The sequence below is a fragment of the Elephas maximus genome, chromosome 15 (assembly GCF_024166365.1).
Source record: "Elephas maximus indicus isolate mEleMax1 chromosome 15, mEleMax1 primary haplotype, whole genome shotgun sequence".
In the NCBI taxonomy this organism is placed as follows: Eukaryota; Metazoa; Chordata; class Mammalia; order Proboscidea; family Elephantidae; genus Elephas; species Elephas maximus.
The window spans coordinates 5,459,161-5,486,273 of NC_064833.1; the positions used below are offsets into that span (position 1 = coordinate 5,459,161).

Consider the following 27,113-nt stretch of genomic DNA (forward strand, 5'->3'; position numbering starts at 1 on the left):
TTCATGCAATATCTTGAGAACAGCTTGCTGCTCTCTGGTGTTTCTCTCTTTAAAATCATGCAGCATAAAATGTGCCAAACTCTGGTCCAAGCCAAATCCAGATTAATTGCAAAAATGTGGCTGTAGGAAATAAAGCTCTAAGTTGTCATTTTGCTTGTGGAGCCAGCCCAGGTGAGCCAAGTGTATGCACCTGGGTGCCTGGGACGCCGAGGCTCCCAGCAGCAGTCCCCCAGAGGTGACACCTTCCCTTTATTTGCCATATGCTTCACTATGACCAGGCACTTCGAGGCTGCTCATATTTCTCTGGAAAGCCCAGCGTCTGGGTTTCTCCTGCCCCTTTTCCTGGAATTAAAATGAAAGCTGTGTGGCTCATGCTTGCTGTTTGCATTTTCTCCCCAAATATGTATTTGGACAGGCTCCCTCTGCTTAAGCCCACATCCAGTCTCCCTGGGGCAGGACACCTTTGCACACACGGTGGATGCCTTTCCTTTGTCTTCCATACCAAACTCACCACCCCCCGCTCTTCTCTTTGGACAGGTTTTGACCTGATGGATTTGTTCAGTGTGAAGGAAATCTTGGGAAGGAGAGAGAATGGCGCCCACAGCTCCTATGTCCGGATGGGATCCTTCCCCGTGGTGCAGAGGACTGAGTGAGTGGTCACTTCTCACTCTGCACCTGTCGTGGATGTCCTGGGAAAGGGCAGGAAAGGGGCCATTCGGCCACGTATGCTCACTGAACACTGAGTAGGGCTTTCACCTGGCGCCTGGTAAGGTCCTTTCAGATGCAGCGGCTGAACTGTTGACCTGGGAATTCAATGAATGCAATAACGTGAGAACAGCTTTCTTCTCTCTGATGTTCCTCTCTTTAAAGTCATGAAACGTAAAACCTGCCTGACTTCAGTGCAAGCAAAATCCAGATGAATTGCAAAAATGTGGCTGCAGGAAACAAATGCCCTAAATAACCGTTTTGCTTTCCAGCTAGCGCTCAGAGCCTGGGTGCCCTCATTTATAGCACGAGGATAAGGAAGCCCTCTCCATAAATTCTTTCAAGGAAGAAATGAGGTCATGCTCCTTAGCCCATCTGTTATTACTGACTTTATTGGGTCCTTGGCCCTAATACAGATTCCTGGGTGGTGAAATGGTTTGTGCTCAGCTACTAACCCAAAGGTTGGAGTTCACATCTACCCAGTGGGGCTGCGAAAGAAAGGCCTGGCAACCTACTTCTGTAAAGATTACAGCCATTGAAAACCCTATGGAGCACAGTTCCACCCTGGAACACATGGGGCCGCCGTGAGTCAGAAATGAGTCCATGGCAACTGGTTTGGGTTGGGTTTGGTCCCACTACACTCATCGCTCTGTTCGGACTTAGCATTAATCACTCATGCATCCAGGCATTTCTCTATTAATTCATTGAATAATGAAAGTTCGTGGTATGTAGCAGCCACTATGGACCAGTCTCTGCAGAACATGGCAGGCGTAAACCAAAAAAATTAATCCTGTTGCCATCGAGTCAATTCTGACTCATAGCGACTGTATAGGACAGAGTGGAACTGCCCCACAGGGTTTTCAAGGAGTGCCTGGTGGATTTGAACTGTCAGCCTTTTGGTTAGCAGCCGTAGCTTTTAACCACCATGCCACCAGGGTTTTCGTGGCAGGCATAGAAGCCTCCAACATTGTCTCGAGTTTTTAGCCAATGGAGTTCCTAGTGCCTGAATGTGGCCCTGGGTGAGATCAAGCTCAGACACTGAGCCTTCTCCCAGCGTGGGCCTGTGAACCGAGAATCAGACAGGACCAAGCTTCGCTCGCAGGTTCTGCAGCCAGACAAAGGGTCCCCGAGGATCTGAGATTCTGAGAACCAGAAATACAGCCGCCTCCCACTCCCTTCCTGGCTGTCTGGCCAGACAGATTCCATCTCCCCCAATGCTGAAGTTGATGCCATGTACAGTCCCTGAGTCAACCCCTCCGCCCCCAACAGGGCAGGGCTCAGCTCCTCCATGGCCAGGCTAGGCAGTTAAGGTGCCTGCATCTGGTGGTTAAGAGAAGAGCCCCCTGTTGAGAGCCTCCCCTCACCCACTTACCAGCCATACAGCACCCAGTTAACCTTCAGAGCCTGAGTGCTCTCATTTATGGCGCAAGGATAAGAATGCCTTGTTCAGAAGTTCTGGAGCGGAAGAAATGAGATAATATATTAAAACTTAGGAGTAGATGGAGGGTTTTCTTGAGGAGATGGTGGTGTTACTGATGAAGACTCCCTGGGTAGTGCAAAGGGTTAACAGCTCAACCACTAAATGAAAGGTTTGAGAAAGGCCTGGCAACCTACTTTACCCATATCAGCCACTGAAAAGCCCTACTCTGACACACATGGGTTCTCCATGAGTTGCAGTCAACTGGTTGGTTCGTGCTGATGTGAAACGTGGTAGGAAGGCTCAGGTGTCTCTGTTCTCAATGCAGGTGAAGATGAAAGAGACAGCTCGTCAGAGAGTGCCCCGAGGAGTTAGAGAGGGACACCACCCTAGTCCCTGGAGGAGAAATTGCCTGTATACCAGAATAACCAAATTTGTTGCCAAGTTGATTTCAACTCACGGTGACCCCACATGTGTCAGAGTGGAGCTGCGCTCCATAGAGTTTTCAATGACTGTGATCTTTCAAAAGGAGATCACCAGGCCTTTCTTCCAAGGTGCCTATGGATGGATATGAACCATCAACCTTTTGGCTCATAGCTGAGCACTTAACTGTTTGCACCACGTAGGGACTCCAGTCCTGCATAGGAGGACACAGCTTTCATTCCTGAATGTGAAAGGACAAAGATGGTTACAGCCTGTCTGGGTGGAGCGGCAGAGAGCTGAGGAAATGCCCACGTGAGGGGCTGGATTCATACGCTTGGCGGGAACCCAGGGCTTTGTGGAAAGTGGAGGGTGCTGTGGGGAGAGGGACGGAGAACCCAGCGGGGAAAGATATGTGGCCGTGTGGCCGTGCTGGGAAGGAGTGGAGCAGGGAGAGGTGATAGCTGGGATACTCAGTGTACCCAGGACGGAGGGCCTCCTGGGCCCAGCAGAGGGCTTAGACGTGGTCCTGGGGAGTGGAAATCTCTCATTCAGCATTGATTTTGTCAGGAATGGAGATGGGAGCAGAAGCAAGATAGCTGGGAACAATCCGTCTGGCCCACCGCAGAGGTAGATTGGAAGGTGCTGAGGGTAGGGGGACAGTAAGGGTCCACAGCAATGGTCTTCAAAGGGTCTTATTGAGACCCTGGTTGAAGGAAAAGGTGGTGAGGGCCGGGACTCAAAGCGGAGTTTAGAAACATTAGGAAGTGAGATTGCAGGGCTCTGCAGCCAGTGGGATGTGCAGGGTACTTCACCAGCCCCCTGCTCTCCTTGCCTAGCCTGGTGTTGTCTGTCTCGGGTTTCTTCCAGGGATGTGTTCCCACAAGGCTTGCCTGACGAGTACGCCTTTGTCACAACTTTCCGGTTCCGGAAAACATCTCGGAAAGAAGACTGGTATATCTGGCAGGTCATCGACCAGTATGGCATTCCCCAGGTGAGCAAATTCCCCAGGTGAGGGCATTCCCAGGTGAGGGAATCCCCCAGATGAGGGCATTCCCAGGCGATGGCATTTCCCGCATGAGGGCATTCTCCAGGTGAGCATTCCCCAGGTGAGAAAATTCCCCAGGCAATCATTCCTCAGGTGAGGACAGCATTATTCTCACAGGGGACAGCATCACTCACCATGTTTTCTGCATGAGCCTTTGCCCTGGGCCCAGAGCTTAGGGGTCAGTGTGTGACCCCTAAGAGAGACCCAGGTTCTTTACTAAAGTTAATCAAATGCCAGGCACTGTGGGAGGAATGAAGAAGACCTAGTCCCTCCTCAGGGACTCTCAGCCTCACCAGGGAGGTGGCATCCAGGTCTGCTGTCCTATGACCCAAGCACTACCGGCAATGTGATTGACCCAGCTTCATTATGTAGTAGAATAACTGGCTCAGAGTCAGGTTATCCTGGGTTCAAACCTTGTCTGTACCCCTTTCTTGCTATGGGCCCTGAGACAAGTGGGTTTATCTTTCTGTGTCTTGATTTCCTTACCTGTAAAATGGAAAACAGAATGCCTGCCATCAATGGTTGGTGGAGGGATCCATTGCAGCGGTGTCTGTGAAGTATCTCGAGCAGTGCCTGGCACATGAGTTGAATTGTGCCCCCCCAAAAGAAACGCAGAAGTCCTAATCCTGTACTCGCAAATATGACCCTGTTTGGAAACAGGGGTTTTCTTTGTTATCTTAATGATGCCATGCCAGAATAGGGTGGGTCCTAAACCTAATCCCTTCTGAGTGATGTCTTATAAAAAGAGCAGGATAGACAGAGACACAGACATGGGAAAGAAAGATGCCATGTGAGGATCCATCTACAAGCCAAGAACACCAAGACATGCCCGGGCTACAGAAGCTGAATCTTCTGTAGAGAGAAGACTCTTCCCCTAGAGATGGCACAGAGAGAGCACGGCTCTGCCGATGCCCAGGAGTCAAACTTCTAGCCTCCAAAACTGTGAGACAATAAATTTACATTCTTTAAAGCCTTGTGCTATTTCTGTTATGGCAGCCCTAAGTAACTGAAACATACAATGAAGATTTTGTCAAGAGTAGTTCCTTCTTCTGAAACTCTTCAGTTTTCCCTGGGCTGAAACTCAGAACCCTGTCCTGCATCCACCTCTGGTGTGCTCTGGCTTTTAGCTCCCAAGAAGGTGAACAACCATCAACAGCACACAGCTGAATCTGAAAATCAAAGCTGTCAACACAGTCTGTTGGTTTGAGTTGAAAGCATCACAACTTTTTCTGTTCTCTGCCAAATCTAAATCCCCTTGTTCTCAGAGTTCATGGACCAACCACATCTTTGTCTGCCATGGACTTTTATCTCCTCCTGGAAAATGAGCTATGTGAGGACCTGTCTTGTCTTCAGCTGGAAGATACGATGTTTTCATCTGGGGTTGAAATGAAATAAGAAATGTGCTCATGCCTTTGGACTCCAGCACCCATACTCATGGATGGCTATTTGAGAGAGCAAGCACCTCCAAAACTGAACTCTCTCTTCTTCAGTTAAAGCCAGACCCTGGTACTGAAGGCATTTAATTATCACCACTTATATCACGTAGTATGAGCTAGGAATTGCTCCCAGCGCTTTACAAATCCTTTAGTCCTCTGAGCAACCTCATGAGCAGGTTCTACTGTTTCCTTATGAAGGAGGAAACTGAGCCATGGGGAGGTTAAGAAATTTTCCTAATTACATAAGTGGTCAAAGGGAGAGTAGGAATTTGAATCAAGGCAGTCAAGCTCCTGAGTCCATGCTTTTAATCCCCTTCTGCCCATCAGGTGGTCCTGCTGATGGATTTTTCGGTAGCATCCCTGGCCAGCCTGAGAAGCATATTTTCAGGTCTGACTGCCCGGTGTCCTGATTTCGTAAGTGTGGGAGGCCGACAGGAGGAGATCAGATTCTCTCCAGGGTCCACTTTCTGGAGAGCAGGCAGCTCCTCATGTTACTTATCCACCTCCGTCTCCGGTTACACAGGTCTTCATCTCCACTTTCTCAGGGTCTGGTTTGGTGGGACTGGGAGCCTGCCATGACATTCCTGTGGGGTGAGTGGCACCACCCCCTCAGACTGGGTTCTCTTCTTTCGTGGTGCAGGGCTGTGCCGACTCCCCGTCTTCCATGTCTGCCTGCTCACCTCCTTCTGCCGGAATGAGCAGTGATTGGGATACCACAGAGCCGGGTGGTGGTTGAGTCAGCCTCCAACACATCACACTCATTTTCGAAGGGGCAGCTGGCAATTCAATTTCATCAAACAAGCCTTGGTTGAGTGCTATTCACTGGAGATGTGAATGGCTACTTCCATGCCTCGGGGGAATACCATCTAGACACAAGAAAAGTAGATACGGATCTTCAAGATTTTGGTCAATCACATCCCCACACACTCTCTCAGTGACTGTAGATCACAAAGCCTTTTCAGATCCATGACTTCATTTGATACTTGCAGCCACTCTCTGAAGTTGGCATATTCCCCATTTGTCATTTGGGGAAACTGAGGGGCATTCGCTCCTTCCCAACATGATCAAGGAACAAAAAGGAGTTGGTGTGACAGAACAGAGTGCGTATGTGTGTATGTTGAGGAGAATGGTGAGACTTCAGGTGTATCGACTGAACTCTGTCCTAAAAATATGTATTGTAAATCCTACCCTTGTGCGTGTGGGTGCCTTGTCCTGCGCCTTCCTCACAATCGTTGCTATGTCTGAGCCTGTTGCAGCAACAGCAGCAATTGTTGCAGGATCAAACAACATTTCCTTCTGTTGTACATGGGGTCTCTAGGAGTCGGAAGTGACTCGACAGCACCCAACAACAACATGTCTGTGGCTATATAGACAGTTCCTGAATTACCAGCATCCCACTTAAGTACAACCCGTAGTTATAAAGCAACCCTTGTAAAGCCTATTGTATTAAAAATTTGAGGTACATACAGTGGTTCCTAAGAACAAACAGCACTACCTTGCAATGTGCATCATAGCAATTGTGAAACTGGGGGAAATCATCAGATTCTGGATGTATTTTGAAAATTGAACCAAAACAACTGACTGAAGGGTCTGGGCTATGGCATGCCTTCCCCGCGGCAGTCTAGCTAATGTTGGCAGAGACAGACTGTGCTGCGGGCTGCCTTGCCTTGCTCTGCACCATGCTAGAAGAGGTAGGACCACTGAAAATAGAACGGGTAGGGACATTGACAAGGAAGGGGTGTCTTCATGAAGCTCCCAAGTCAATTTGGGGCACACAGCTGAAACACAGCAAAATCATTTTTCAAGAAATAGGAGACCATGTTTAATCATGGATATATTAGATTGTATCACAGACCATAAGAAAGACAGAGGTTCATAGGTTCTGCTTTTTTTTTTTTTTTTTACCCTATGCATAACATCGGGCCGTGGTGGCAGAGTGGTTAAGAGCTTGGCTGCTAACCAAAAGATCAGTGGTCGGAATCCACCAGCCTCTCCTTGGAAACCATGTGGGGAGGTTCTACTCTATTCTGTAGGATCGCTATGAGTCGGAATCGACCTGACGGCCACGGGTTTGGTGTTTTTGGTTTATACATAGCATACCAGTAGGCAACGCAATTAAAAAACAAAAAAACAATCCTGAGTCCCCCACCCCCACCCCTGTTGTATGGCCCAGAAAGAGAGGCCAGAAGACCTGGGTTGGGTTATAAACACTGTAGTTGATTCCCTGCATGGCCGTGGGTGCCTTTCGTCAACCTCAGGGCCTCTCATTCATTCATTCATTCATTCATCCACTCATTCATTCATTCAGTCATTTATGTGGTAACATTTTTCTGAGTACAGCTGTATGCTGTGTGTGTCCTGGTCACCGAGGTTAAGAGAGACAAAGCACATGCTATGGGCTGGGGCAGGGCTGACAACAAACAAGTGAGCAAAGGATATGAATGACATCGTTTCAGATTGGATGCAGTGCTACGAAAAACTAAACCAACATGTCTGCCATGTGAGAGAGGATCGCTGGGTCAGAATCTAATTGTATGTGTTTGTCAGGACAAGTTTTCGGATTTACTTGCATAATTTATTATAGGCTAATATTCAGAAGAGTGCCTCGCATATTAAGTAATATTAAGTGTTTTACATATTTATCAACTCACTGAATCCACATAACCACTTTATGGGGTAGGTGTTACCATCGGCCACATTTTATAATTGAGGAAACAGCACAGAGAGGTTAAATAAACTTCCAAGGTCACATAGCCCATACGTGATTTATTGGTCCAGGTGTGGGCAGGCAGCAGGCTGCCCACTAGACTCACCCACACCATCAAGGGTCATCTCCTTTACTTAAAGTCAGCTGATTGTAGATGTTGACCATATCTACAAAATGCCTTCACAGCAACTTCTAGACTAGTGTTTGACCCAACCCCTGGACACCACTGCCTAGCCATCAGAGAGGTGAGGTTGTGGCCCCCGGATCAATGTAAGTCCAATTGTTCATTTAATAACGTGCTTAGAACAACCTACAAGGTAGATATTATAACCACCATTGTGCCAAGGAGGAAACTGAGGCTCAGAGCTGAGTAGGAATTTGCTCAGTGGTCATGTGTTTGGTAAGAGTCAGAGGCAGGATCTGAACTTGGGTCTGTCTAACTCTGAATAACCCCCCATACCTCCTCTTCCCGCATCCCAAAAAGCTCAGCTGTCTCTGGTCCTCCCTCCCCCCCAGGTCTCGATCCGGCTGGACGGGGAGAACAAGGCGGTGGAGTACAATGCTGTGGGCGTCATGGAGGACGCTGTCAGGGTGGTCTTCCGAGGGCCCTGGGTCAGTGACATCTTTGACCGTGACTGGCACAAGATGGCCCTCAGCATCCAAGGCCAGAACGTGACCCTCTACATTGACTGTGCACTGGTGCAGACGCTGCCCATTGAGGCCAGGGAGAACATCGACATCCAGGGGAAGACAGTGATTGGCAAGCGCCTCTACGACAGTGTGCCCGTTGATGTGAGTACCAGCCGGCCTTCTGCAGCCTCCTGAGGCCACCAGGAGAGACCTCGGGACAGGGACAGGTTACTCAGTAAGCAAGGCACGCGCAGGCTTACTTGTGCCTACTTACTAGACTGTAGTGCACAATTTTACCTGTCCATATCTTCGATGTGGTGAAACCCATGTGAAATTGTTCACTAGAGATTAGTAAGTAAACACGATTAAGCCCATGGGTACCTTGCTTACTAGTTAATCCGCCTCTGCCTCAGGAGCTAGCCACCCCCCTGGCCCCCACATCTGCCTGCATCATTTTTCAAGGTATCACCTCGGGATGTCTTAAAAGGGAGGGTCACAATTTAGAACTTACCTTGGCGAAACCCAAACACACCACCACTCACTCAGTAATTCCTCCTTCCTTCCTTTCCCTCTCTCGATCTCATTCTCTCCCTCCCTCCCTCCCTCCTTTCTTTCTTTTTATTTTTCATTTAATTATCCAGTCATTCACTGCGTGTATATTGAACACCTACTATGTGCTCAGCACTGGGGACACAGCACCCACAAAGGAGAGCAAGACTGACATGGTCCTGGCTTCTCAAATTACTTTAGAGAAAGATAGCTCCCAAGTCTTGGAAATGTGATGTATATACAGGAACATAGGTAGGTAGGTAGGTAGATAGACAGATAGATTAGATAGATAGACAGGTAGTTGTTCTTAGTTGTCATACAGTCGATTTCGATTCATGGCAACGCCTTGTGTGCAGAGTAGAATTGCTCTGTAGGGTTTTCAAGGCTGCGACCTTTTGGAAGAAGATCACCAGGCATCTCTGGTGGGTTCGAAACACTGACTCCTCGGGTCGTAGCCGAGAGTTTAACTGTTTGTGTCACCAGGGACTCTAGATAGATCATTAACAGATAGTTAGATCAAATTTCCTGTACATTTCAATAGTTTTTTTTTTTTTTCTCTTCTTTTCTGTTTGTAGGAAATTTGGGAAATATATGAAAAATTAATGAAAAATGTCCTTATTGCACCAACCAATGATAACAACTACTACTAATTCTGAAAATGTCCTTCCATCTCTGTTCCTTCAGTATTCTTTTTTTGTTCTTTCTCTTTCCTCCCAACTTCTTCTGTTCTCTATCTCTTATTTCTTTCTTGTCCTCTAGAAATACATAGCTGTACACACAGAGACATAAACCGTAATTGTGATCACACACACACAAATTACACTGTAGTCACCCTTCTCTGCCATGCCCAGGTGCCTCCCACCCCCCAGAAACAACAGGAATCATGATTTGGGGATAGCTCATCCCAAAACCATTTCTTACATTTTTATTTCCATATGTGCACACCCACAACCAAATACAGTCTTGTTGGATGTATGCCGAGTTTTGAAATCTATGTAAATGATATTGTTCCGTATCTATAGCTAAATTTGACTTTTTTTTTTAACTGAAAATTGTGGGTTTAAGCTTTTATTCCTTCTTTTAGCTTCGTTTTCTGTATTCCTTCTCCTGTCATGGGCATTTAGATTGTCTCCAATGTCTCACTGTCACAATCAGAACAGCCTCAGGCTTTGAACGTGAGGCAACAGGAGTAACACCTGCCCTGGGGCCTGAGGTGGAGAGAACTTGCAAGCATTCCTCAGGGGTCTGTGCCCTTAGGTTTAATGATGAGCTCTGACTCTTGGAGACCTCCTGTATAACAAAAGGAAACATTGCCTAGTCCTGGCACCATCTTCATGATCATTGGTCTGTTTGAGCCCATCATTGCAGCTTTTAACATATTGATGGTGTTGTTATGCGACTTCCTCAAGTCAATTCCGTCACAGTGACCCTAGAGGACAGAGTAGAACTGCCCCATAGGGTTTCCAAGGAGTGGCTGGTGGATTCAAGTTGCTGACCTTTTGGTTAACAGCCAAGCTCTTAACAACTGCGCCCCTAGGGCTCCAAACATATTGATAGGTTTTAATTTTTTGTTGTTTTGCCAACCTGATGGGCATCCTGTGGTATTTTATAGTGGTTTTCATCCACGTGGGGGAGTAGGAACCTGAGAATAGCTCACTGCTGTGGGAGAGGGATGCAAGGGAAGCCTCAGGTGACCTTAGGTGACTCAGTGGGCACCTACCGATGGGTCTCTGTCGCTGAGCTGTGGGAAGGGCAGGAGAGCAGCCTGGGGACAGAAGGAGACTCCAACCCGTGGGGTGTGGAGGGTGTTTGTGGGTGCAGAGGCCCTGGGCAGCCAGGGCTCAGAGCCGGAGCTTGCCGGGAGGCAGACCTGAGGTTCTGAGGCCCCCTACTCTGTCTTTCCCCCGAGCCCTTTAGCCTTCTCTCCCCATTTCCTGCTTCTTTACCCCAAACGACCCTGAACCATGCAGGCCTCTGAACCCCAAATCCTAGAGAATGGGTTTGCAGGGCTGAGAGGCCATCGCCTGCAGGGACCCTGAGGGAATCAGTCCCTAGCTCTGGGGCATCTCCTGGCTGGTCCTAGTCTGGGCCCCCACAGCCTGCACCAGCTCCTTCAGTTAATTAACCTCCTATCCTGGCCCTAGCAGAGCACACACAGAGCAGCCTCCTTCACAGCAGGCTTCCTAGCTGACAGCCTGGGTCCTGGATCATGTCAGCTCCCTGCCTTGCCGCTCTTGTCCCAGCTCGCCCCAAAGCCACGATGTAGGCTTTTCAGTAAAGAGGCATCACAGAGAGACAAGGACACTGGGCTCCGACCAGGAAAAAGGGGGGGCTGGCTGCTGTTTTCCTCCACCTCGTTAGTTTTGTGGGGCGAGCCCAGCCCCTCGAAGTCTCTGAGCAGTGAGCATGTGCGTAATAACAGCAGACACCAGAATAGCACTTTCTCTGTGCTGGGTGGAGTTCCTGGGTAGAGCAAATGGTTAACACGCTCCACTGCTGAGGTTGACGGTTCAAATCCATCCAGAGGTACCTTGGAAGAAAGGTCTGGCAATCTACTTCTAAAAAATCCGCCATCGAAAATTCTGTGGAGCAGAGTTCTACTCTGATACACTTGGGGTCGCCACGAGTCAGAGTCGACTTGATGGCTACTGCTTTTTTGTTTTTCAATGTGCTATGTACTGTGTTCCAAGTAGTTTATGTATGTTCACTCATTTAAGCCACATTACAGCCCTGTGAGGTCATTTAGCCTGATTGTTCTCATTTAGTAAGGATATTCAGGCCCAGAGAGATCAGATAACCTGCTCAGTGTTGCAAAATTATAAGTGGGAGCGCGGGCTTCACAGTCTGTTTTTAAGTTCTGAGCTTCGCTGAGAGGCCGAAACGCTGGGGCTTCGTCCTGCCCCACTCGTGCATCTCATCAGCTCACTGGGCCCTTTTTACCTGCGGTGTGGGGTCTGAGGACCCTGCTGGGTCCCTCTCTCCCCTCCTTTTTCCCACCAATATGAATTGAGTGTCTACCTGGTACCAAACACCAGGGAATCCCAGAGCCTCTGGCTTTTGGCTGAGGAAGAGGAGGAAGAGGGAGAATAAGGTGGCTGGGGGCATGGTGGGGTTTCAGGCTGTGGGAAAGGGGCCCCCCAGCTCCCAGGCTTTCTCACCTCATTTTGGAGAGCCTCTGCCCACTCCACCCAGTTCCCAGGCCAGTTCCGTTCTGTCCCCCACGCCTCTGCCTCCTCCTTCTTCACCACTGTCCCTGCAGCCCTGCCAAATGGGCCAGCTGCTTCGGGTGTGTGTCTGCTAATGAGGAACGCAGGACTGCCTCTGTGAAATAGGCCTTGTTCAAAGTCCAGATTTTGCATTTCAGCCATTTCTCCAGTTTCTGGCCTGTTGTCCCTACAGGAAGTAAAACAGACGACAAGTGGAATTGTCCTTTCCGCTGAGCAAAGTCAGGGGGCAAGGGGTTAGTCTTAGAGGGATGTTTGATAAAATCAGGAGGCTGATGTCAAACAGTTGGCCAGCTGCCTTGTGTGTCGGGCTGAGGGACTCCTGGGTCAGACACAGGCCAGGGAAGGGTGTTGGGAGGTACAAGGTCAGGGACACTGAGGTCAGTGTCCCGTAAAGGAATCATCCCTTCATCCATTGATTCTACTCATCCTCTCTGTGATAGGTAGCCATTCATTCACTCGTCCATTCCACCACGGCTCTGGAAGGGCCCTAAATAAACACAGTCACAGAGAAAGCGGAGGGAAGAGGGTGGCGTCTGCACGTGGCGCACTCAGGGCTGCAGTACACACGGAGGAGAATACAGCCGTGCACTTGAACGTGTGCCACTGACCCCTTTGCCCTCGGCCTCCTTGCCTGCAGAAGGGGGCACAAGCGGATGATGTTTAGGCCTCTCTAAAGTTCGGGGAGTGGGCTCAGAGAAGGCAGTGGTCATAGCGTCAGACCAGGAGGTACCAAGGACGAAGTGGGCCGGACCCCTGTGCCTGCAGGCTCCTGGTCCCGAAGTCCCTAAAACTCAATCTCTGCCTGGCTTTTTTCCCCAGTTCGACTTGCAGCGCATTGTGATTTACTGCGACTCGCGGCACGCAGAGCTGGAGACCTGCTGTGACATCCCCACCGGTCCGGTGAGCAAAGGCATTTACGAGGGAATGGGAGAAATGGGTGTGTGGGCTTGGCAAGGCTGTCAGGGTGTAGGAATGTGGGGTGCAGGCCGAGGGACTGCAGCATCCGAATGTGGTCTGAGTAAAGCCTGTGAGCATCACCAGGGATCCACTTCCTGATCCAATAGGGCATGTGTTGCAGAGAGGCAGGCAGGTCCTGTGGGTCAGTGAGACCCAGAAGCTGCCGGGGAGCAAACAGGCCCAGTTCTAGGGAGCCCTGGAGGCAGGACCATTAGTGCTGCATTGCAGAAGGGGGGTGAGGGGTGCTCTGGGCTGGTCACTAGCAAGATGGGAGAAGGCGGCACGTGGTCAGGACATGGGGTTTGCCTCCTTTGTCCCCTGCCCCCACGCAAATTTCTGCTTCTCCTTGTCCTCACTATCTAGCTACTTTCAGTAGTCTGTCCCTCACCAACCTCCTTGACCAAGCCCTAGCTCCACAGCTTACTTGAAAGATGGGGACAGTAATGGAGCCTTCTTCATAGAGTTGAAGGATTAAATCCATGTAAAATACTTGGCCTTGTACCCAGGACACAGTAAACGCGCCATACATGTGGCCTGTATCATGACTGCTGTAGTATGCAGGCACATAGCAAGTGGCAGCCATGGTTCCCTTCTGCCCACGTGTGCCCCCTGCTGGAGTGAGGTTGCTGAGTGAAGCCACATTCTGACCCACTGGGCTTTTTTCTAGTGCCAGGTGACCGTCGTGACAGAGCCTCCACCTCCACCCCCACCCCAGCGGCCTCCCACCTCTGGAAGTGAGCAGATTGGGTTTTTGAAGACCATCAACTGCTCCTGCCCAGCCGGAGAAAAGGTACTTCCGAAGTCTACCCTGAGCTCCCAGCCTAGGGCCCCAGAGCTGAGCAGGGCAGGGCTGGTCAAAAGGATCACTTCTGGTCCTGTAATGATGGTGAGATTTTCCAATCATGCACCTGGCCTCCCAGGGCAGGGTGGCAGAAGGCTCTCTCAATGACTTTGGGATCAGAGCACCGTTCTTGCTTCTTTTTTTGGGGGGGGGGGGATTTTCTTTTTTTTTTTTTTTTATAATTTTTATTGTGCTTTAAGTGCAAGTTTACAGATCAAGTCAGTCTGTCACACAAAAACCCATATACACCTTGCTACACACTCCTAATTACTCTCCCCCTAATGAGACAGCCCGCTCTCTCCCTCCACTTTCTCTTTTTGTGTCCATTTCTCCAGCTTCTAACCCCCTCTACCCTCTCATCTCCCCTCCAGGCAGGAGATGCCAACATAGTCTCAAGTGTCCACCTGATCCAAGAAGCTCACTCCTCACGAGCATCCCTCTCCAAACCATTGTCCAGTCCAATCCATGTCTAAAGAGTTGGCTTCGGGAATGGTTCCTGTCCTGGTCTAACAGAGTGTCTGGGGGCCGTGACCACTGGGTTCTTCTAGTCTCAGTCAGACCATTAAGCCTGGTCTTTTTAAGAGAATTTGGGGTCTGAATCCCACTGCTCTCCTGCTCCCGCAGGGGTTCTCTGTTGTGTTCCCTGTCAGGGCAGTCATCAGTCGTAGCCGGGCGCCATCTAGATCTTCTGGTCTCAGGATGATGTAGTCTCTGGTTCATGTGGCCCTTTCTGTCTTTTGGGCTCGTAATCACCTTGTGTCCTTGGTGTTCTTCATTCTCCTTTGATCCAGGTGGGTTGAGACCAATTGATGCATCTTAGATGGCTGCTTGCTAGCGTTTAAGACCCCAGACGCCACTCTTCAAAGTGGGATGCAGAATGTTTTCTTAATAGATTTTATTATGCCAGTTGACTTAGATGTCCCCTGAAACCATGGTCCCCAAGCCCCTGCCCCTGATACATTGGCCTTTGGAGCATTCAGTTTATTCTGGAAACTTCTTTGCCCATTCTTGCTTCTTAAGGCTCTTGATTGATTTGTACACACATTAGGAGGGGCCAGACTCAGAGCTGGCTTTCATCAGTGTTTTCCTGAAGTGAATAGTGTGCCTTAGCTAGGTTTTCCTGCCTCCTACTTGTATTGTCTCCACTCAGGTGCAACTAAACCTAGATTTGGTTTCAGAATAAGGCTTAGCATGGGTCCATGAACGAGGGGCTGGACATGCTCTGTGGGAACACACCCCACCCCTCTCTCCTCTGTGACTCACTTAATTCATTGTCCTCTATAATCTAACTATATCTGAGTACAGTTTTATGCATTTTGTAATTTAAAAAGGTGGTGTATTTCTGTGCTCACACCAGTACCACCATACATCAGCCTAGATTAAATTTCTTATTGTGTGCCTGAGGCCTTCATTTGTTCTCTGTCTGCAGTAGCTCTTGATAAGAGAAAAAAGGAAAAGTTCTCCACTATTTGAGCCAAAGGAAGATAAACAAATACACAGGGATGACAAAAGCAGAACTGTGCTGCTGAAGATACCCATGAAGTTCTGCAGGACTTATAGCCCCTGAGAGGGGTGAAATTGTGTCCCCCAAAATATATATATGTTGAAATTCTAACCCATGGTGCCTGTGAATATGACCATTTTTTAAAATAATTTTTATTGTGCTTTAAGTGAAAGTTTACAAATCAAGTCAGTCTCTCACATAAAAACTTATATACACCTTGCTACACACTCCCAATTACTCTCCCCCTAATGAGACAGCCTGCTCCCTCCTTCCACTCTCTCTTTTCCTGTCCATTTGCCAACTTCTAACCCCCTCTACCCTCCCATCTCCCCTCCAGGCAGGAGATGCCAACATAGTCTCAAGTGTCCACCTGATCCAAGTAGCTCACTCCTCACCAGCATCCCTCTCCAACCCATTGTCCAGTCCAATCCATGTCTGAAGAGTTGGCTTCGGGAATGGTCCCTGTCCTGGGCCAACAGAAGGTCTGGGGGCCATGACCACCAGGATCCTTCTAGCCTTAGTCAGACCATTAAGTCTGGTCTTTTTATGAGAATTTGAGGTCTGCATCCCACTGCTCTCCTGCTTCCTCAGGGCTTCTCTGTTGTGTTCCCTGTCAGGGCAGTCATCGGTTGTAGCCAGGCACCATCTAGTTCTTCTGGTCTCAGGATGATGTAGTCGCTGGTTCATGTGGCCCTTTCTGTCTCTTGGGCTCATAATTGCCTTGTGTCCTTGGTGTTCTTCATTCTCCTTTGATCCAGGTGGGTTGAGACTCATTGATGCATCTTAAATTGCCGCTTGCTAGCGTTTAAGAACCCAGACGCCACTCTTCAAAGTGGGATGCAGAATGTTTTCTTAACAGATTTTATTATGCCAATTGACTTAGATGTCCCCTGAAACCATTGTCCCCATACGCCTTCCCCTGCTTCATTGACCTTCGAAGCATTCAGTTTATTCAGGGAACTTCTTTGCTTTTGGTTTAGTCCAGTTATGCTGACCTCCCCTGTATTGAGTGTTGTCCTTTTCTTCACCTAAAGTAGTTCTTATCTACTATCTAATTAGTAAATACCCCTCTCCCACCCTCCCTCCCTCCCTACCTCATAACCACAAAAGAATGTGTTCTTCTCAGTTTATTTCTCAAGATCTTATAATAGTGGTCTTATACTATATTTGTCCTTTTGCAACTGACTAATTTCATTCAGCATGCCTTCCAGATTCCTCCATGTTATGAAATGTTTCACAGATTCATCACTGTTCTTTATCGATGCGTAGTATTCCATTGTGTGAATATACCATAATTTATCCATTCATCCGTTCATGGGCACCTTGGTTGCTTCCAGCTTTTTGCTATTGTAAACAGTGCTGCAATAAACATGGGTGTGCATATATCCGTTCGTGTAAAGGCTCTTATTTCTCTAGGATATATTCTGAGAAGTGGGATTGCTGGGTCGTATGGTAGTTCTATTTCTAGCTTTTTAAGGAAGTGCTAAATCGATTTCCAAAGTGGTTGTACCATTTTACATTTCTACCAGCAGTGTATAAGTGTTCTAATCTCTCCACAGCCTCTCCAACATTTATTCTTTTGTGTTTTTTGGATTAATGCCAGCCTCGTTGGAGTGAGATGAAATCTCATTGTAGTTTTGATTTGCATTTCTCTAATGGCTAATGATCGAGAGTATTTCCTCCTGAATGTCTTCTTTAGTGAAGTGCCTGTTCATATCCTTTGCTCATTTTTTAATTAGGTTGTTTGTCTTTTTGTGGTTGACTTTTAGCAGAATCATGTAGATTTTAGAGATCAGGCGCTGGTCAGAGATGTCGTAGCTGAAATTTTTTTCCCAGTCTGTAGGTGGTCTTCTTACTCTTTTGGTAAAGTCTTTAGATGAGCATAGGTGTTTGATTTTTAGGAGCTCCCAGTTATCTGGTTTCTCTTTGGCATTTTTGGTAATGTTTTGTATTCTGTTTATGCCTTCCATTAGGGCTCCTAAGGTTGTCCCTATTTTTTATTCATGATCTTTATCATTTTAGACTTTATGTTTATGTCTTTGATCCATTTGGAGTTAGTTTTTGTACATGGTGTGAGGTATGGGTCCTGTTTCATTTTTTTGCAGATAGATATCCAGTTATGCCAGCACCATTTGTTAAAAAGACTATCTTTTCCCCAATTAACTGACACTGGGCCTTTGTCAAATATCAGCTGCTCATATGCGGATGGATTTATATCTGGATTCTCAATTCTGTTCCATTGTTCTGTGTCTGTTGTTTTACTCATACCAGGCTGTTTTGACTACTGTGGCTGTATAATAGGTTCTAAAATCAGGTAAAATGAGGCCTCCTGCTTTGTTCTTCTTTTTCAGTAATGCTTTACTTATGTGGGGCTTCTTTCCCTTCCATATGAAGTTGGTGATTTGTTTCTCCATCTCATTAAAAAATGTTGTTGGAATTTGGATCAGAAGTGCATTGTGTATATAGATGGCTTTTGGTAGAATAGATATTTTCACAATGTTAATTCTTCCTATCCATGAGCAAGGCATGTTTTTCCACTTATGTAGGTCCCTTTTGGTTTCTTGCAGTAGTACCTCATCAATTTCTTTGTACAGGTCTTTTACAATTTTGGTAAGATTTATTCCTAAGTATTTTATCTTCTTGGGGGCTACTGTGAATGGTATTGATTTGGTGATTTCCTCTTCAATGTTCTTTTTGTTGGTGTAGAGGAATCCAACTGATTTTTGTGTGTTTATCTTGTATCCTGATACCCTGCTGAACTCTTCTATTAGTCTCAGTAGTTTTCTGGAGGATTCCTTAGGGTTTTCTGTGTATAAGATCATGTCGTCTGCACACAGAGATAATTTTACTTCTTCCTTGCCAATCTGGATGCCCTTTATTTCTTTGTCTAGCCTAATTGCTCTGGCTAGGACCTCTAGCACAATGTTGAATAAGAGTGGTGATAAAGGGCATCCTCGTCTGGTTCCCATTCTCAAGGGAAATACTTTCAGGCTCTCTCCATTTAGGATGATGTTGGCTGTTGGCTTTGTATATATGCCCTTTATTATGCTGAGGAATTTTCCTTCTATTCCTATTTTGCTGAGAGTTTTTATCATGAATGGGTGTTGGACTTTGTAAAATGCCTTTTCTGCATCAATCGATAAGATCATGTGGTTTTTGTCTTTTGTTTTATTTCTATGGTGGATTACATGAATTGTTTTTCTAATATTAAACCAGCCTTGCATACCTGGTGTAAATCCCACTTGGTCATGGTGAATTATTTTTTTGATATGTTGTTGAATTCTATTGGCTAGAATTTTGTTGAGGATTTTTGCATCTAAGTTAATGATGGATATAGGTCTCTAATTTTCTTTTTTTGTGGTGTCTTTAGCCGGTTTTGGTATCAGGGGTATGGTGGCTTCATAGAATGAGTTAGGGAATATTCCATCCTCTTCTATGCTTTGAAATACCTTTAGTAGTCGTGGTGTTAACTGTTCTCTGAAAGTTTGGTAGAACTCTGCAGTTAAGCTGTTAGGGCCAGGGCTTTTTTTTGTAGGGAGTTTTTTGATTACCTTTTCAATCTCTTTTTTTGTTATGGGTCTGTTTAGTTGTTCTACTTCTGATTGTGTTAGTTTAGGTAGGTAGTGTGTTTCTAGGAATTCATCCATTTCTTCTAGGTTTTCAAATTTGTTAGAGCACAGTTTTTCGTAGTAATCTGATACGATTCTTTTAATTTCAATTGGGTTTGTTGTGATATGGCCCATCTCATTTCTTATTCGTGTTATTTGTTTCCTTTCCTGTATTTCTTTAGTCAGTCTAGCCAGTGGGTTATCAATTTCGTTAATTTTTTCAAAGAACCAGCTTTTGGCTTTGTTAATTCTTTCCATTGTTTTTCTGTTCTCTAATTCATTTAATTCTGCTCTAATTTTTATTTTTTGTTTTCTTCCGGTGCCTGATGGATTCTTTTGTTGCTCTCGTTCTATTTGTTCAAGTTGTAGGGACAGTTCTCTGATTTTGGCTCTTTCTTCTTTGTGTATGTGTGCATTTATTTATATAAACTGACCTCTGAGCACTGCTTTCGCTGTGCCACAAAGGTGTTGATAGGAAGTGTTTTCAGTCTCATTGCATTCTATGAATTTCCTTATTCTTTTCTTGAAGTCTTCTATAACCCAGTCTTTTTTGAGCAGGGTATTGTTCAGTTTCCAAGTATTGGATTTCTCTTCCCTGCTTTTTCTGTTATTAATTTCTACTTTTATGGCCTTATGGTCTGAGAAGATGCTTTATAATATTTTGATGTTTTGGATTCTGCAAAGGTTTGTTTTATGACTTAATATGTGATCGATTCTAGAGAATGTTCCATGTGCACTAGAGAAAAAAGTATACTTTGCAGCTGTTGGGTGGAGTGTTCTGTATAAGTCTGTGAGGTCAAGTTGGTTGATTGTAGCAATTAGGTCTTCCGTGTCTCTATTGAGCTTCTTATAGGATGTCCTATCCTTCACCAAAAGTGGTGTGTTGGAGTCTCCTAGTATAATTGTGGAGGTGTCTATCTCACTTTTCAATTCTGTTAAAGTTTGTTTTATGTATCTTGGAGCCCTGTCATTGGATGAATAAATATTTAATATGGTTATATCTTTCTGGTAAATTGTCCCTTTAATCATTATGTAATGTCCTTCTTTATCCTTTCTGGTGGGTTTAACTTTAAAGTCTATTTTGTCAGAAATTAATATTGCCACTCCTGCTCTTTTTTGATTGTTGTTTGCTTGATATATTTTTTCCATCTTTTGAGTTTTAGTTTATTTGTGTCTCTAAGTCTAAGGTGTGTCTCTTGTAGGCAGCATATAGATGGATCTTGTTTTTTAATCCATTCTGCCACTCTCTGTCTCCTTATTGGTGCACTTAGTCCATTTACATTCAGCGTAATTATAGATAAGTATGAGTTTAGTGCTGTCATTTTGATGCCTTTTTTTGTGTGTTGTTGACAATTTCATTTTTCCACTTGTTTGTGCTGAGAAGTTTTTCTTTGTAAATTGTTCCTCATTTATAGTAGTTGAATTTATTTTTGCTGAGTCGTTATGTTTATGTTGGTTTTTATTTTGACGTATGGAATTGTTAGACCTCTTTGTGGTCACCTTAATATTTACCCCTATTTTTCTAAGTAAAAACTTAACTTTCATTGCCCTATATCGCCTTGGTTTCCTCTCCATATGGGAAATCTATGCCTCCTGTATTAATGCCTCTTTTTTGATTATTGTAATCTTTTACATAATGACATCAATGATTCCCTGTTTTGATCATGTTTTTTAAAATTAATATTATTTTATTTTTGTGATTTCCCTATCTGAGTTGATATCAGGATGTTCTGTTCTGTGACGTTGTGTTGTCTTGGTGTCTGACATTATTGATTTTCTGACCAAAGAAATTCCTTTGGTAATTCTTGTAGCTTCAGTTTGGTTTTTGCAGATTCTCTAAGCTTGTGTTTATCTGTAAATGTCTTAATTTCACCTTCGTATTTGAGAGAGAGTTTTGCTGGATATATGATTCTTGGCTGGCAGTTTTTCTCCTTCAGTGCTCTATATATGTCATCCCATTGCCTTCTTGCATGCATGGGTTATGCCAAGTAGTCTGAACTTGTTCTTATTGATTCGCCTTTGTAGGTGACTTTTCGTTTATCCCTGGCTGCTTTTAAAATTTTCTCTTTATCTTTGGTTTTGGCGAGTTTGATGATAATTTGTCTTGGTGATTTTCTTTTGGAATCTATCTCATATGGGGTTTGATGAGCATCTTGGATAGATATCCTTTCATCTTTCATAATGTCAGGGAAGTTTTCTGCCAACAGATCTTCAACTATTCTCTCTGTATTTTTCTGTTATCCCTCCCTGTTCTGAAACTCCAATCACCCTCAAGTTATTCTTCTTGATAGAGTCCCACATGATTTTTAGGGTTTCTTCATTTTTTTTAATTCTTTTATCTGATTTTTCTTCAACTTTTTTATATTGATGTCAATCACCTTATCCTCCAACTCCTCAACTCTGCATTCCAATTCCTCATTTCTGCTCCTCTGACTTCCTATCGTGTTGTCTAATTCTGTAATTTTATTGTTAATCTTTTGGATTTTTGAATGCTGTCTCTCTATGGATTCTTGCAGCTTATTAATTTTTTCACTAGGTTCTTGAATAATCTTGATTTCTTCAACTGCTTTATCAGTGTGTTCCTTGGCTTTTTCTGTAGATTGCCTTATTTCTGAGGTCATCCCTGATGTTTTGAAGCATTCTGTGTATTAGTTTTTTATATTCTCCATCTGACAATTCCAGGGATGTATCTTTATCTGGGAAAGATTTTGATTCTTTGATTTGGGGGTTTGTAGAAGCAATCGTTATGATTTGATATCGACTGCTGTCTCCAAGCCATCTACAAGATATTTTAATGATTTCTTTTATATTTGCTCACTGAGTCTTATCTTCTTGTTTTGTTTTGTTTCAATACACCCAAATGGGCTACTAGATTGTGCTGTCTTGATTGTTGTAGCCTTTGAATCACTTATGTCCTGTTACCAGCTGGTCTGAGCTGTTACCAGGTATATGAGCCTATGAGTCCATTCACTATTCTTGAATAGAATTAGCTTAGGTGTCCTGATAGTGGGTCACCTGATAGTGTGTGGTGTAGGCTGTCACCTATTAACTTAGAGGAGTAGTGGTGATGGTTGTATGCACCAGATTCTAACAGTGGCTGGGGGTCACACTCCAAGAAGGGCAGAATGCTGACAGCCTTTCCCCACATGCCAGTGAGGTAGGAGTGTCTCTAGTCTCTAGAGCACTCTGGTGGGTGGGCTCTGCAGCTGCACCTTAGGCACCCAATGCTTGTACCTCTAAAGGTTGGTAGATGTCCTATCCTCAGACCCCTTTAGCAGATGGCTAGGTGGTGTGGGTGGAGCTTCAGGCCTCAGTTCCCTGCTGTGGATCTGTTTAATAGGTAGAGAGGTATCAGACCTCCAAAACTTGCCTTTCCCACTGCTCAGCTAAAACAATTATGGTCAGATCTCTATCAGAATTGCCTTTGCATTATAATAGCCACCTGGTTCCCTGTAGGGATGAAAGCCAGAGACTGTGGATCTCTTATGCATGGCTGAAGCTGGTTCTGTATTATTATTCCAGTTTAGGGAAGTCAGGGAAGGATTTTTCCTCCCATTGTTAATAGCTGCTTTTCTCAGGCCAGGAAAATGGGTTAGAAAAGAAAAAAAAAACAAAACAAAAAAACCACAGAGCACTTCACTCCCTAGCCCAGAGAATTCCAATGTTAATGAAGCCAGCTGGGGCAGGGAGGGGAGGGATCAGATAGATAGAAGAGAGTAGAGTGGCAAGATAGACAAAGTTACTTATCTTGTTTGGTGAGGACTGTTTTATCTGAGATTCCAGAGGGGTGTGTAGCTTGAGTGCACTGGCTGGGTCGAGATTGCCCCAGAGGGTTAGGACTGCATACCACGCTTGAGCTGTCTCATGAAGACATGATCAGCCCCTCTGCGTTTCGTCCAAAGCCCAGTGCCAAGGTCTCCTGGCTGGGACGCTGCACTCCAGGATCTGAAACCAGTCACTCCTTCCCCATGGTTTCCCGTTCTTCTGTCAGCCATGTCAGTGTGCAGCCTGCGTGCACTGGCTGGGTCCCCACCGAGGTTACTCCAGGGGGTTAAGGCTGCATCCTGTGCTTGCCCCCTCCCAGTAAGCTGCAATCAGCCCCACGACTCAGGCTCCAGGGAACCACAAGGGCTCAAGGCTGCGGTGCAGCACGCTGGCTCTGGAAGTGGTCGCCGCTTCAGCACGCAGCTTTTCGCTCTCATGCCACTCAGGTCAACTCCTTAGTTCTGTGTTTGATGGTCAGGGTTCTTAGATTGTCATGTATGTAATCGATTCACTTGTTTTTTCAAGTCCTTGTTGCAAGAGTGATCAGTGAATGCTTCTACCTAGTCAGCTGTCTTGGTCCCCAAATATGACCTTATTTTGAAAGAGGATATTTGTTTGGAAATAGGATCTTTGAAGGTGACATTAGTTAATGTGAGATCATGCAGGAGTAGGGTGGATCCTAATCCAATATGACTGGTATCCTTATAAAAAGAGGAGAAGAGACACAGAGGCACAGAGAGGGAAGATGGCCCATGTGAAGATGGAGGCAGAGATTGGCACCCTCTAGAAGCCAGGGAACACTGAGGATTGCCAGGAACCACCAGAAGCTGAAAGAGGTAAGAAGGGATCTCCCTCCAGAGCCTTCAGAGAGAACATGGTCCTGCAAACACCTTGATTTCAGCCTTCAGACTACTTCTGAAAAAAAATTAGCCAGTGAAAGCCTTGTGAATAGTAGCAGAACATTATCTGATGTAATGCTAGAAGAAGAGCCCCTCAAGTTGGGAAGCTACTCAAAATATGACTGGGAAAGAGCTGCCTCCTCAAAGTAGAGTTGACCTTAATGACATGGATGGAATAAAGCTTTCTGGACCTTCATTGCTGATGTGACACTACTCAAAATGAGAAGAAACAGCTGCAAACATCCATTAGTAATCAGAATGTGGAATGTACATAGTATGAATCTAGGAAAATTGGAAGCCATCAAAAATGAAATGGAATGCATAAAAATTGATATTCTAGGCATTTATGAGCTGAAATGGACTGGCACTGGCCATTTTGAATGGGACAATCATATGGCCTACTATGCTGGAAATGACAAAACTGAAGAGGAATCTCATCATGTTCATCACCAAAAGGAACATTTCAAGATTTATCTTGAAGTACAGTGCTGTCAGTAATAGGATAATATCCATACACCTATAAAGAAGACCAGTAAATATGACTGTTATTCAAGTTGACATACAACCACTAATGTTAAACATGAAGAAATTGAAGATTTTTACCAACTTCTGCAGTCTTGATCAAACATGCAATCAGGATGCATTGATAATTACTGGAGATTGGAACATGAAAGTTGGAAACAAAGGAGAAAGTTTGGTAGTTGGAAAATATGGCCTTGGTGGTAGAAATGATGCTGGAGATCGCATGATAGAATTTTGCAAGACCAACGACTTCTTCATGGTGAATACTCCTTCTCAACAATATAAACATAGACCTCACCAAATGGAATACACAGGAATCAAATCAACTACACCTTTGGAAAGAGACAATGGAAAAGCTCAGTATCATCAGTCAGAACAAGGCCAGGGGCAGGCTGCAGAACAGGCCATCAATTGCTCATATGCAAGTTCATAATGAAGCTGAAGAAAATGAAAACCAATCCACAAGAGCCAGGTGTATGACCTTGAGTATATTCTACTTGAATTTAGAGACTATCTCAAGAATAGTTTTGACACGTTGAACACTGATGAGTGAAGACCAGACAAGTTGTGCAATGGCATCAAGGACATCATACGTAAGGAAAGCAAGAGGTCATTAAAAAGACAGAAAAGACAAAAATGGATGTCAGAAGAGACTCTGAAATTTGCTCTTGAACATCGAGTAGCTAAAGTGAATAGAAGAAATGATGAAGTGAAAGAGCTGAACAGAATTCAAAGGGTGGCTCCAGAAGACAAAGTGTTATAATGACATGTACAAAGATCTGGAGTTACAAAACCAAAAGGGAGGAACACACTGGACATTTCTAATGCTCAAAGAACTGAAGAGAAAATTCAAGCCTCAAGTTTCAACATTGAAAGATTCTGTGGGCAAAACGCTGAGTGAAGCGGAGAGCATCAAAAGAAGATGGGAGGAAAACGCAGAGTCACTGTACCAAAAAGAATTGGTTGATCTTCAGTCATTTCAGAAGGTAGCTTACGATCAAGAATCAATAGTTCTGAAGAATGAAGTCCAAGCTTCACTGAAGGCATTGGTGAAAAACAAGGCTCTAGGAATTGACAGAATGCCGATTGAGAAGTTTCAACAAATGGATGCAATGCTAGAAACACTCACTCATCTATGCCAAGAAATCTGAAAGACAGCTACCTGGCCAACCAACTGGTAGAGATCCATATTTGTGCCCATTCCAAAGAAAAGTTATCCAAAGAATGTGCAAATTATTGAACAATATCATTAATATCACATGCAAGCAAAATTTTGCCAAAGATCATTCATAAGTAATTGCAGCAGTACATCAATGCGGAACTGCCAGAGATTCAGGCCAGATTCAAAAGACAACGTGGAATCAGGGATATCACTGCTGATGTCAGAGGGATCTTGGCTGTAAGCAGAAAATACCAGTGTTTTACTGGCTATGCGGAAGTATTTGACTGTATGGATCATAACAAATTATCGATAACATGTGAAGAATGGAAATCCCAGAACACTTAACTGTGCTCATGCAGAACCTGTACATAGACCAAGAGGTAATCATTTGAACAGAACAAGGGGATACTGAGTAGTTTAAAATCAGAAAAGGTGTGTATCAGGGTTATATCCTTTCACCATACTTATTCAATCTGTATGTTGAGCAAATAATTCGAGAAGCTGGACTATATGAAGAAAACAGGGTGTCAGGATTGGAAGAAGTGCGACATGCAGATGACACAACCTTTCTTGCTGAAGTGAAGAGGACTTGAAGCACTTACTGATGAAGATCCAGGAGTACAACCTTCAGTATGGATTGTACCTCAACATAAAGAAAACAAATTCCTCACAGCTGGACCAATGAGCAACATCATGATAAACAGAGAAAATAATGAAGTTGGGAAAGAGTTCATATTACTTGGATCCACAAATCAAAACCCATGGGAGCAGCAGTCAAGAAATCAAATGACATATTGCATTAGGCAAATCTGCTGCAAAAGACCTCTTTAAAGTGTTGAAAAGCAAAGATGTCACTTTGAGGACTAAGGTGCACCTGAGCCAACCATAGTATTTTCAGTCACCTCTTACGCATGCGAAAGCTGGACAATGAATAAGGAAGACTGAAGAAGAATTGATGCCTTTGAATTATGGTATTGGCGAAAATATTGAATATACCATAGAGTGCCAGAAGAAGGGACAAATTTGTATTGGAGAAGTATGGCCAGAATGCTCCTTAAAAGCGAAGATGGCAAGACTTACCTCAAGTACTTTGGACATGTTATCAGGAGGGACCTTTTCCTGGAGAAGGACGTGCGTGCTTGGTAACGTAGAAAGTCAGTGAAACAGAGGAAGACCCTCAACGAAATGACTGTAACGATGGGCTCAAACATAGCAGCGATTGTGAGGACCGGGCAGTGTTTCATTCTGTTGTACACAGGGTCACTATGAGTTGGAACCCACTCAATAGCACCTAACAGCAACAACAACCACACTCCTTCCAGGCCTGCATGACCCAGGGATAGGTCCTCAATTGCTTTTGCAGCCTCATCTAACTCCACTTTCCCTCTTCCAGGAGGACAGGAGGGGTCCTGCTCTCTCTTGGGTCCTGGCATTTGCAACAGCAGCTTCTCCTGCATAGAATGACTTTCCCCAGCTCTTTTACCTGACTCTTTCACCCACTCTTCATTCAAGACATCTCTAAGGAATGTGTTCCTGAGCCCATTACTGTCGAAATGATTTCCCTTCTTTCTTGCTCCTTTCATCTTCCCCTCCTTCCTCCTGCCTCCTTCCCTCCCTTCTTTCTTCCCTTCATCCCTTCCTTTCTTCTTTCCTTATATTATTCATCAACCTTCCATTCAATAACTGTTTCTTTTAATTCAGCACTTGCAATTTTCA

At 45.1% G+C, this 27,113-nt stretch overlaps 1 protein-coding gene across 2 annotated transcripts in view; it reads left to right on the top strand.

Moving 5' to 3' along the window:
• Positions 1 to 27,113, top strand: part of COL22A1 (collagen type XXII alpha 1 chain) — a 295,566-nt gene that overhangs the window by 54,747 nt on the left and 213,706 nt on the right. For both annotated transcript variants that reach the window (XM_049854093.1, XM_049854094.1), the window contains 5 exons: positions 538 to 649; positions 3,413 to 3,536; positions 8,250 to 8,525; positions 12,959 to 13,039; positions 13,764 to 13,886. In XM_049854093.1, coding sequence (XP_049710050.1) covers positions 538 to 649; positions 3,413 to 3,536; positions 8,250 to 8,525; positions 12,959 to 13,039; positions 13,764 to 13,886 — 716 coding nt within the window. The remainder of the gene's footprint in view (positions 1 to 537; positions 650 to 3,412; positions 3,537 to 8,249; positions 8,526 to 12,958; positions 13,040 to 13,763; positions 13,887 to 27,113) is intronic.